Below are 12,364 nucleotides of genomic sequence, written 5' to 3'. Positions count from 1 at the left end.
CTGCTACTGCTATGTGCAATCTAGGTAATTATTAATAGTGACCATGAGCTTAATACATTAATATAAGTGCTGCAGACTTAATTTTCCCTGATCTCTCTGTACTGCAATAGTTTTCTTTGTCCAGTGTCCTTTAATTGCGGGTGTAGAGTTTGACTCTTTGGATGTGAAAAAGCTGCTTTTGTTATTACCTATTTGCATGAATGCCGTTGAAACTTATTTTTATTCTGTCTCTTCTTTCCTAGATATTTAAAAAGGTTTAAAGTGATGAAAATTAAAGTACTGCGAAGCTGGTGCCGCCAAATACTGAAGGGTTTGCAGTTCTTGCACACGCGCACTCCTCCCATTATCCACCGTGACTTGAAGTGTGACAACATTTTTATCACTGGCCCCACAGGATCAGTCAAGATAGGAGACTTGGGCCTGGCAACCTTGAAGCGAGCCTCCTTTGCCAAGAGTGTGATAGGTAAGCTCCAGTTCTGTTCTGGCAACTTTTATTTGAAAGTTTGGGTATCCTGGCAAACGCTTTTTCTCTCGCAAAACAAAATATTCTTGCTTCTGAGCTGTTTTTATTCTTCACTGGTTTTATTCTTTGGCCTTGGAAACTCTAGAATCATAAGCCTTATGAAATGTGGGTTCCTGGTATTTGTATATCATCTCTAGACAAATCCTAGGCATATAGACTGTGACAACTAGCAGAACACTCTTGATAAAACCTAAGTACTGACATCCTATGAAATAATTTACAAGATGGGATTAAGGGGAAGCACAAAAGTTTGAATAGAAATTCTTTAAAACAAAACTTTGCTTTAAACCTCCAATTTTTTGGCTGCTGCTTAACTTTGTCAGCTGTCTGAGACTGTTGCCAGAGAATTGGTTTTAACAGCTTTGTTCTGCTATTCTATGTGTGAAGGGTGCAGGTTAACAAACGAGCAGGTGGTCTTTATTAGTCTGCACCTATCAGTGTGGTTAAGAATGCAGTCAATGGCCACTTCTGAAGGTCTGTTTTCAGATGTTTAAATAACTGATTTTAGGGGTATGGATTCACAATTGCAAATACCTTGGCCTTTGTCACAATGAAACATTTCCTGCTTACCAGCCAGTCTAGAAACATTACATGTTTGTGGAAAAGGAAGAATATTCAATGGGAAATTACCAGCTTCCTGAATCCTGCAGTCTCCCACCTATATGTTGTGTTCAACTTTCAATTGGAAAACTGCCATATTCTGATTTTTAAAAAACAACTGCATTATTATGTTCATTTTCAAATAAGCCTTGGACACTGTTGAACCATGGAAGGGTGGGAAAGGATTTTAAAAAATGATCCGTAGAGTTGCGTAAAATCTGGTTTGCCTGCAGGAAATAATTCTCTGCTTATTGTAAATATGCAATTTCTGTTCCAAGTATCTCTGATCATACAGTGCAGCTTCCCATCATATGGAAGGGTATATTGGCTTGATACGTTAGGGTTAATGCATCGCCTACAAATTGTTTTAAATTCAGAATTTGTTGAATCTCGCGCTCTGTGCCTGTAACTCAATCTCTCTATATTTCTGAGTATTTTTGCCTGTAGGATGTCCCTCACTATTTCCTGTATCTGCAGTAGGCCTATAAAATGTACTGCAGGTGAAATGGTAAGTATGTAAAAAGGGCTCTGGTGAGTGGCCTTTGCAGAAAATTTTAAAAAATAATTTTAAAGAAACCTTTATTCATAGACGTAGGGTTTTTCATTGCAAGGCTTTGTTTAAAGTGACACTATTCAGAAGTAAATGGAGTGTTACAGGTCAGAGACTAGCTGTGGACTCTTACCAGTACTAATTCTTTACAGCAGAGGGCAGACAGGTATGCTAAAACAAGCATCGTACCTCCTTTCTCACAGGGAGGGAAGGTAAGTGTGGCTAACATGTATTTGGTTTACAGCCTAGCTAGTCTCTTACTTAATTTTTCTCCATTTATCTTCAACCTGGGGTTCAACTAATTCATTTATTACAACTAAAGCTTCCTATTTTGTTCCATTACAATATTAATAACAGTGAACATTTAAACCTTTAACTATCAGTTCCTCACTTCTTGCAAAGGCCTTGCAACGGAAGACCCATGGGATACGTTGATGAAAAAGAATGACTGAGGGTGTCCTCCCTCTTCTCTTTTGCCTCCACTTCTTCTTTTCTCACAGGTTTACTCGTCTGCTCGCTTCTGCGGTGAGTAACGCCAGCAGCCTCTGCTCGCTTTGAGACATTTAGAGTCTGAATCGTTCTTTTAATTTAAGGTACCCCAGAGTTCATGGCACCCGAGATGTATGAGGAGAAATACGATGAATCCGTTGATGTATATGCTTTTGGGATGTGTATGCTTGAGATGGCTACGTCTGAATATCCTTATTCTGAGTGTCAAAATGCTGCGCAGATCTACCGTCGAGTGACCAGCGTAAGTCTCCTAAACCTCTCTACTGATTGGTAGAGCTGCTACCACAGATAAGAAAGGATTGCCTCCTTCAGTGATACAGGATGGATAGTTTTGTACCCTGCAACAGGGAAGAGAAGGAAAGCAATCACTTGTGGGGAACTTATAGAAGCTTCCTTTCCTAGCTTTCTTTGAGCGGCTAAAGTTTGAATGCTGCTTAAAGGAAAAGCCACCATCCAAACGTAACCAGTTTAGAAACCAGATATTTAATCCCAGTGTTTACTGGCATCCTGAGTACATTCAAGTAAGGTTGCATAACAAGGCACTCTGCCAAAATAAAACCTGATATTGGTGGAAACCTTTTGGCCTTGTCAGTGGGTGCCTTGATTATAAAATTTTGGCTTGAAGTATTACCTTTTGATCTAACAAGTACGTTAGAGAATGAAAGGATTCTAAAAAGCATTGCTTAGCCAGATTTTCAAATACTTGTTTATTCAAGTTGTTGTAAGCAAGAGTTTAAAATACCTTTGTTCTACTATGCTGTAAATAATATTTTCCATAGGTGTCGAGGAGGAATATTTTGCATAATTCCTAGTGAATGGATCATTGGAGCTGGAAGTGGAGCAAAGTAACATTTGTTGACACTGTTTTCCCACCCTCTTCCTTGATGAGCAATTAGTTTGACTACTAAATAATTCCCAAACTAGGAGCATCAGAAGCTGCTTTATATCAAGTAAGACCATTGGTCCATCTAGCACAGTACTGTCAACTCTGATTGGCAGCAGCTCTCCTGGGTTTCAAGCAGGAGTCTTTTTCCATTCCTATTTGAAGATGCCAAGGATTGAACCTGAGTCCTCTTGCATACAAGGCATATATGCCCTATCCCTGAGTTACAGTCCTTCCCCAAACTGTGTCAACAGAGCACAGGAGTGTGCAGCAAAATTGCTAATGTGTCACAAGAAATAACTACTCATGAACCTAAAGTACAGTTTGTTACTCTATATGGTTCACTGCTCTGACCTTGACTCCTTCCAGTCAGCCGTTGGTGAGGGCAGGTGAGACTGGGATGTCTCTGTTCTGGATGCAAATTGATCATTCAGTTAGAATAATTTTGTTGTGTACCTATATGAGTTGCTGCTCTGAACTTGCTTCCCTTCCACCAGGAGGCATGCTCAGAACAATGAATCATGCAGAGTCACAAGGAATGGCCTGAGGGTGGCTAATTTTTAGCCTTACGTATGAATAGTAAATCTTTCTAAGTTCAAGAGGGAAATGAGTCTCCGCAATTAGATATGTTTGGTGGATCTAAATACTGTGCAATTCAGCCTGGGTTCACCTGCTTCTTGGAGTAGATGCTAACTGCTTTTGTAATGAAAAATGCTTTCCCTGTTTTACGTGTGTGTGTGTGTGTGTGTGTGTGTGTGTGTGTGTGTGTGATTGAGGGAGGATGTAATATACCAATTTCTCCTTTCTTGCTTGCTACCATTGTTTGGAGAGTGCAGATATTAGTAGACAAGCATTGCCAAGCAACCACTCTGGTGTTTATAAGTAAACATCTGCATCTATCCTGCGTAAGACATTTACTTCAATTCTAGGATTCCTTAGTGCCTCTTTTCTACCTGTGATGGTCTACTGAGGTGTGCCCTACTACTTCTTAGCTTCTTGCCCTCCACTCAAGATTCTGCCTCATTCTTTGATAACATTTATTTATTTATTTATTTATTTAATGTATGTCTCACCTTTCTGCCCAGAATCGATGTTCCAGCAGACATTGAAACCGCCTGCTGTGATCTCCTTCACAATGCTTAACTTCCTCTTTCTGCTATCTGTATCCAACACCACCCTCGACTGACCTCTTCTTTTCCCTCTTACTTGATGAGTTGTGTTTGTCTAACTCTTCCATTTTCTTCCTTGAATCTGTCCTCTTAAAGTTGTGGCTGCCTTATTTCCCCATCATTATAATTTCTCTCCACTACAAAATCAACCTCTCTTCACTGGCTTCTTCCAAATTGCCACCATGCTTCCTCTCACCTTTCAGAAATATTGTTTCTTGATCAATCTTGCCCTTTTTAACTATTATCCATTTTCACTTTCTGCTCTTTGCATCCAAATTCCTGGAGTGTGCTACTTTGACTGTATCTCCCCCAAATCTGCTTTTAATTCCTGCAATTTTCCTTTTACCTTGTGGTCAAAATATCTTCACCAAAATCACCATTCTTCTCCTGCCAAATCCAAAGATCTCTACTTGGTTCTCATTCTCCTTGACCTTCCTGCTGCCTTTAAAACAGCTGATCACTCTTTCTTGGTTGTCTCTTTTTGCCCCCAGGTATCCAGATTTTTGTATTTAGTTAGTTCTCTTCCTACCTAATTGCTCTTTTAGTGTTTCCATAAGAGGAAACTCTTCCTTTGCTTCCCTCTCTCTGTCCCAACTCTTTCTTTCCCTGTAATGTCTCTGTATTAATCGACAAGGTTACCATCTATCCTGTTAGATCAGACATATAGGGGCTGTTCACACAACACGCCAACTCCCATTCAGTGGTTGAATGTGGGTTGCTTTGAGCTGTGACTTGTTTGTTAACCACCCTGAACTACCTAACAACAAACCATGGGTTCTCAGGGTGGCTTGTTCGAGAAGATACTTTGACTGTGTTCAGTCAACACCATAACCTATGGCTCTTTGAACAAGCCATGGTTCAAAACCACAGACTTTGGGTTAGCGTGTTGTGCCACGTACATTAATGACACTATAAACACAAGATAACCATTAAAATCATTAATATTTAATTAATATTAAAGCTTCTGTTTATGTTCTCTTTTAACTGATGCCCTGTAGTACTGAACTTTTAACTCTGGAAATTGGTGTGTTATGTGAGTAACTTGAAAAAGGCATGTTGGCACTTCTTTTGTTCTGTTGTCCAAATATCTAGGAAAAGCAGGATAACCAGAGGTCCAGGAATTTTGGCTGGCCTTGTAGCCAAGGCAAAATTTGTGATCATCTGGACCCTTTCCAAAGCTTGTTTATTTTGGAAATAAATCTCACTGTGTTCAGTGGGGCTTACTCACAAGTAAGTGAGTAAGGATTGCAGCTTTAGTCCCTGACCTTCTGCTACCCCTCTGCCAAGAGGTCTGGGACAATCTTTATCCAGCTCCACAGTTTTGAACAAGCAGTGGAGAGTAGGGACTTGTTTGGTGATTGGAGACCCTAGGCACTTATATCTCCATCCCTTTCCTGGCTACATGCTAGAGAGGAAGGCTGGGACTCCTTTTGTTACCTTTATCAGAGGGCAATGAAATACTCACCCAGGTGGTGGTGGTGTGAGCAGAAACTTTGGACTGTTTGACTTTATTTCAGATTAGAAACAGAGTAGATGTGGCACTACAGAACAGGGTAAAAAACTTGCTTGATGATCTGATATGATGGGGCAATTAGGAAAGAGGAAGGTCAAGCCTTTTATATGAGTCAAATTTTCTTTGAGTTGGACTGGACATTTCACAAGCCAATAATCTACAACGTGACTGGCCAAGTTAACCAAAACACAAGAGAGTATAATCCATTTCATTTCACTTATGCAATTAAAATTACTGAATAGGAAATTAGGTTCCTGCAGTTTGATACTGAAATTGGGAAAAGGCTTTTATCATGTCCACAGCTAAGTCAGGGCAAACAGTTATAAAAGTTCAGCAGGAACTATTTTAATTAAAAATTGGTATGTGCTAAACATTCTGAGAACAAAAAGCAAAACAAAAGCTACTAGCAATAGAGTTGCACAAGTCAGGATAGCTATGAGTGCCCTTCTAAGATTCTGCGGTTCTGCTTCAACATTCAAAGACTTATGCAGAGGCAAGACAAACTGCAAAGATCTGAAGATCCAGCAATCAGACTTTTAACTGTACCAGCTAAAGTTTTAAAAAAATCATTTGTGAATACAGTGAGTAAGGCAACTTCCATAGTACTCCATAACTATGCAGAACTCCTGGGGCTAAAACCTCAGGTATGTTGGCCTCCTGTATTTCCATACAAATGTCTGCAAAAGATCTGAGTTTATTGCTAATCTCCCGGGGGTACACTTAAATACTTAACCATGAATGAAGACATAAAGTTTTGGAGTTTGGTACTTGTTAAAGGACAGGCTGTCCTTGAGTTTTCTGCATTTTATTTTATTCTTTTTTAAACCATGATGCAGAATCTGTTATGAGAAATGTTTTTGTCCCATGGCTCTTCTGATCCAGATTTTACTGCATTTGCTACCAAGTGGCTTTCAATGTTATAGGGCTTTTCAGTATAAATCAACCATATTTGTTTGTCTGAGTCCTTGTCCTGAATTTCCAACTTAGATAGTAGTGCTGTTTACATATACAATAGGGTGACATGGACTATGTGTGTAAAATACAGTTGATTTAGATAACTGGAGATTCCAAGGTTTTAGACCTTTGTGTTAAGTACTGTTATCCACATAGGCAATAGATTGTATTTATGCACCACTAAATATATGCATATGTTGAAATCACATAAATCTGTCTTAAAGTTCTAGACTTTTAAATTCAGAGATTCATTCATTAATCCCGTTAATTGCTAGATAAGAGATTTTTATCCTGATAATAGTTTACTCAGAAATAAACCCTGCACGTGAACAAATGTTGCCTCCTGCTTGCTTGCTGCTTACGTCCTGTGGTTTATTGTTGGGTTGAAATTCTGGGTTGTTTCTTCCCCAACAATCCAGAGTGTCAGGTTTGGGTGTCACGGCAAACAACCCAGAAACGATGTGTTTATTGGTTGTTTGCTAAACTGGATGCAAAGTGGAAGTGATAAGACTGACCAACTATGAGTTAATTAATTAATCCATGGTTGGTAGTTTTGTGTTAAATTGCTCTACTAGTCCCATATCCATAATCAAATGAATGAGTGAATTCAAACCTAAATAAGTATTTATAATTAAGCCTGTTTAATATTTGTGTTTGGCTTTAGTGAAAAGAACATGATGTAAAGAAGCCTAAATGGTTAAAGTAATTGATTCTGTATCTGACTGATAATGGTTTTCAGATCAAGTAATGACTTCCAGCACTGGAGTGGAGGACTGAATGGAAGAAAAACTGATAACTTGCTGATGGAGGATTTTGTGTAGCACAGTATGTGTGAACAATTCACTTTGTAATTGTTTAAGTCTAGCTTGTCTTAAACGCTTTCTAAGTTACTTTTATTTTCATTTGTGAGACTAAACTGACCTACCTATTTGTTTGCATGCAGAGGCTTTATTCATAACGGCATGAAGCTCTACTCTCATACAAGAAAAAATATGGGAGAAATGTCAGCTGCAGCCATCACTCAGTTACTTTTAATGAATCGAAAGGAGACCAAGGCCAGTTGAGCAGTTTCTGAAAATTAAACTCCGAAGAGGCCCATTCTAGTTTTAGATTATTTAACTTAAAAGTGTTTCCACCTAGTGTGTTTAGCCCTTGATGGAATTACATAGAATCTTTACTTTGGTACTGGCCAAACTTGGGGCTGAACTAGACAACGTATTAAATGTGTGATTGCATTTTAACATGTCTTTTTTGTTTGTTTTATGGGGGCAGGCAGGGGGGCGCTGATAAGGATTTCTAGGAATGGAGTTAACTCTTTTCCCTCCATATTACATCCAAATTGGTGGCTGCTCCCCCTTGCAATGAAGCTGCCATTGGTACCAGTCGTAGCTTCCCTCCTGGGAGAAAAGGGCATGATAGTTTGGACTGTGGTATGGGGTGTGTGTGAAGAGTTAAATCCCGCCTGCTCATGTGCTGCAGGCAGGATCTTAATTAGACTTCTTGCAGCTATTTTTTTAAAAAAGTCATGTTAAATGTATTCATGCATTTTATATATTGACCCAGTTTGCACATAATGGCGGCAAATATGGATTATTGAACCCATGGCTTGCTGTGGCGTGTGCTGCATCCATTTTGAATATTCAACAACTACCGTATTTCTTCAATTGTAAGACGCCATCGATTGTAAGACGCACACTAATTTCAGTACCACTAACAGGAAAAAAAAACAACCAAGACACACCTGCGATTCTAAGACGCACCCCATTTTTAAAGATGTTTATATGGGAAAAAAGTGCATCTTAGAATCGAAGAAATAGGCTATGTGATATCTGAACTTGGGCACTATAGATTAACTGTGGGTTAAACAACCTACAGTTAACCTACCATAGTTAGGTTAACAGTGGGTTGTTTAACCTATGATTAACCTATAGTGTCTGGGTTCAGACATCATGTAGCAGGCCCAATTGGGGGTTGAATATTAGGAAATTGTGGATTAATTAACATTACATGTGATCAATGTCAGGATTGGGTCTAGGCTCCCTGGTTTGTTTTCTGATTCTGATTCACATCCAGAGACAGAGCTAGAAGAAGCCCAGCCAAGACAGGGAGTGGGGGAGGAAATTCCCCAAGACTCTCCAGGAGTCGTTGAAGAACCTTCCCATGGGCTTATTGAGCAGGAAGGCCAGGCTCAGAGACCATCCTCCCTGCTCATTGTGGGAACCTGGCCTCTATCAGAGAGGGAGGAAACACTGGAACTGACAGATACCAGAGCCCACTGCTGAGTTAAGTAGGTGGAGGTGGGAGGTGTTTAGCTGCCCCTATCAAGTGAATAAAAGAGTTTATGAATTGCACAGCCAAGTCCCTGTCGCCTCACTACTCAGCGGGAAGGCTTGGAATTCCTGGCAGCCAGCCCCGTTGTCTAGTTTGTCCCTTGGAAGGTATCTTGGCCATTAGTGTACATATTTGTCCATATGAATGCTACTTATTATCTAGGAATGAAAACTATGTATTTCATAATTTGCCTCTTAAAGTGATACATTCACTCACTTGATGCAAAGAGCCATGACAGATTAAATATTGCAGAATATTATGTCAAACATTACTTTCAACGGAGGCAGTCTGCAAGTTCAGTTGTAAGGCCAAGTGATAGATCATCAGTTTGAAAAATATATGTGTATGAGCCATATGAATGAGCATGTACATCAAAATCCATTTCTAACAGTCAAAATAAGATGCGACGCTGTTTATTTAATGAGGATTGATGAAAACCAGCAAAGTGGTAATACATATATATTTATTACATTTGCATTCTATGTATCCAAATAACACATGACTGAAGCTATCTGCTGTAAAGTGTAGAAGTGGTATGGCAAGAGATACTAGGTATCTATAGTTTTGTGAACCACCCAGAGAGCTCCGGCTATTGGGCGGTATAGAAATGTAATAAATAAATAAATAAATAAATAAATAGTTTCCAATGTTTAATTAGGGGATCCTTGAGATTTGTCTGTCCTTTCACAGAACTGAAAATGCCCTTCATATGCACCGCATTGCCTCACTTCCAGCAGAGCTATCAGTTCTTTAAAAATTTGGTATTTAAAATAAGAGTTTAATAAGGCAATCTGTAGAACAGAAAGGAGGGGGTTAAGCATGCAAGCCTCATGGACAGGGTAACGAATAACAGGAGTTTGCATTTTACAAGATGCATGGAGTAAATTAATTGCCTTGCATAGTATTGCCTTGGGGTTTGTGGGGAGTGGTCAATTTTGTTTTCCACTGGGATCATGGGTTCTTTTAAAAATTCCTTTAACAGTTTGTACCAGCCTGCATCTAGCTCAAACCAGTACCAAAATAGCCTAGCAAAAAAGTAATGGAGACTTTTAAAAGTACCTTGTTTGTGCAGCTTGAATCTAAAGTTCATGGGCTAATATAATTAATGAGAAAGTCCAAAAGGAGATTAAAACAGTTAGGGTAAAATTCCTTTCAGGCTCTGTATTCACGCCTCTTATTTTGGGGAAACCCTAAGGACTATCTCAACTATCCTAGCACTTTCACGTAGGAAATTGCATGCAGATTGCTGCGCAAATAGTTGTGTGTCATCTCACTAGTGAGCAGCAACTGGTTTGGCTTCCTGGCATTTGACCAACAATGAAAGAGATGGATATGCTATTGTTTCATGTGATCTGGATATGGCATGCACACCATTTCTTATTTTTATTTATTTAATACATATGAAACCCATGTTTTAGAGAATATTCTTACGAGGCTGATTGCAACTTAAACTATGTATAGCAATATAAAAGCATCACAGAATAGCCGGAGCAAGTGGTAACAATAACATTGCACTCCATCCAATAACTAGAGGTGACAGAATACAGAAATATCACTATAACAGCCCAAGTAAAATTCTTAGCATTATGAAAAGACAACAGCAGTAATACGTCTTCAGTGTGCACCAAAAGGCTTATAAAGCTGGAGCCTGTTGAATCCCACTTGGAACAGAGTTTCAAAATAGTGGGGCCACTGCTGAAAAAGCCCTTTCACTTGTGCCTGCTAGCCTGTTAGGCCTCAAAAACAAGCCTCAGCATGCGGGTAGGTCAATATGGTCCTTCACGCAACTGAATCCCAAACAGATTAGGGGTTTAAAAGTCAATAACAGCACTTTAAGTTGAGCCTGAATACACATTGGCAACCAGTGCAAATGGTGCAATATATAGGTATCACATATTCTGATCACCAGGTACCCATCAGGAACAAGGTGGCCACATTTTGCTCCAATTGAAGTGTCGGGACCATCTTCAAAGGCAACCCCATGTGCAACACATTACAGTAGCCTAGCCTTTTAAATCTAAAAGAGCTTCCCCTGTGGACACCCCTCCCCCTTGCATCCTGTCCATGACAAGGGAGTTCTGCTACTGCTGTACATCAACCCAGTATTGAGCAGACTGGTGCTTTTTTCAGCAAAAAGAACTCAATTACTTGTGATGTGTCTGTTCTCAACTGAGCACTGATTAGCGTGGCCAAATGATGGGTTGGTTTTATATTATTATTATTATTATTATTATTATTATTATTATTATTATTATTATTATTATTATATGTAATAAATGGCAGTGGCATTGTCATTCTTGCCCAGGAGCTTGGGAAATGGAAGGACCTAAGAGAATGTTGGAAAAGCTCTCAAGCTCAGTCGCTTGGTCCTGGTACTCTCGTGCTTGACAACTTCAACTATATTCTAGTGCAGCCTTCCCCAACCTGGTGCCCTCCAGCTGTTTTGGACAACTCACAGCATTTCTTACCATTGGCCATGCTAATTGGGGCTGATGGTAGTTGACGTCCCAAACATCTGGAGGGTTGAGGAAGCCTCTTCCAGAAAACCCCCTTTATACCAGTTGAGGAGGTGATGAGCAAAATAAGAGATCTAGAGGCATAGATAAATGTAGGGGCTCCTTTTAAAGATTTGAATATTTCCATTAATTACTCCTAGTATAGTAGAATCAAAAATGGTTTGTGTGATGTTCTACAAAGAATAAAACAAGCTGCTAAGAAGGGGAGGAGTTCTGTAATTGGATTTATTCATTTGATTGAATAACTTCCCAATAGCGCTCTCAGCTTAGCACTACTTACATAGAACTAACAGTGTTAACAAGCTGATGAGTTGTCTTGGAAACAATTAGAAGATCATCAAGAAGATACTTCAGTTTCACTTGGGTTCTATTTAATCTGCTGCATGATGCTATGGTGAAGTTTGAACAGCATCTATTTGTATAGTATCTAGCCGCAAATCTGCCTGAAATGTGAGGAGAAGGTGAATGGGAGGAGCCCTAATCAGGCTTACCTGTTGCATGATACTTATTACTGCTCTCTCTCTCTCTCTCAAGGAGCTTGGGCAGTGAAGGCAGGGTTCTTAACAGAGCTCTGATTTCTACAGACTGACACACAGGATGAGGGAAAGCGAAATTGTAGAAGAGGAGACTATGCTTCCTTCAAAACTGGAAGTCCGCTTTCCTTCTGCTGTGCGTTAAGTGTGGAATTTAACAGTCCCTTCTCCTAACTGAAACACTTTTGTACACAAATTGGTGTGTGTGCGTGTTTCCTGATGGATCTTTCAAAGAGAGATTTTTGCCCAGTATTTGTCATCATAAATTCACACTGCTGCTGT

General features: G+C 39.6%; 1 protein-coding gene across 8 annotated transcripts in view; it reads left to right on the top strand.

Moving 5' to 3' along the window:
* WNK1 (WNK lysine deficient protein kinase 1) overlaps window positions 1-12,364 on the top strand; it is a 131,492-nt gene that overhangs the window by 56,119 nt on the left and 63,009 nt on the right. For all 8 annotated transcript variants that reach the window (XM_063134916.1, XM_063134915.1, XM_063134917.1 and 5 more), the window contains exons 3-4: window positions 243-463; window positions 2,267-2,424. In XM_063134916.1, coding sequence (XP_062990986.1) covers window positions 243-463; window positions 2,267-2,424 — 379 coding nt within the window. The remainder of the gene's footprint in view (window positions 1-242; window positions 464-2,266; window positions 2,425-12,364) is intronic.

Source organism: Elgaria multicarinata, chromosome 9, assembly GCF_023053635.1.
Source record: "Elgaria multicarinata webbii isolate HBS135686 ecotype San Diego chromosome 9, rElgMul1.1.pri, whole genome shotgun sequence".
NCBI classification, from domain to species: domain Eukaryota; kingdom Metazoa; phylum Chordata; class Lepidosauria; order Squamata; family Anguidae; genus Elgaria; species Elgaria multicarinata.
Note: the sequence above shows the minus strand (reverse complement) of the source record. Positions and strands in the feature narration are given on the sequence as shown.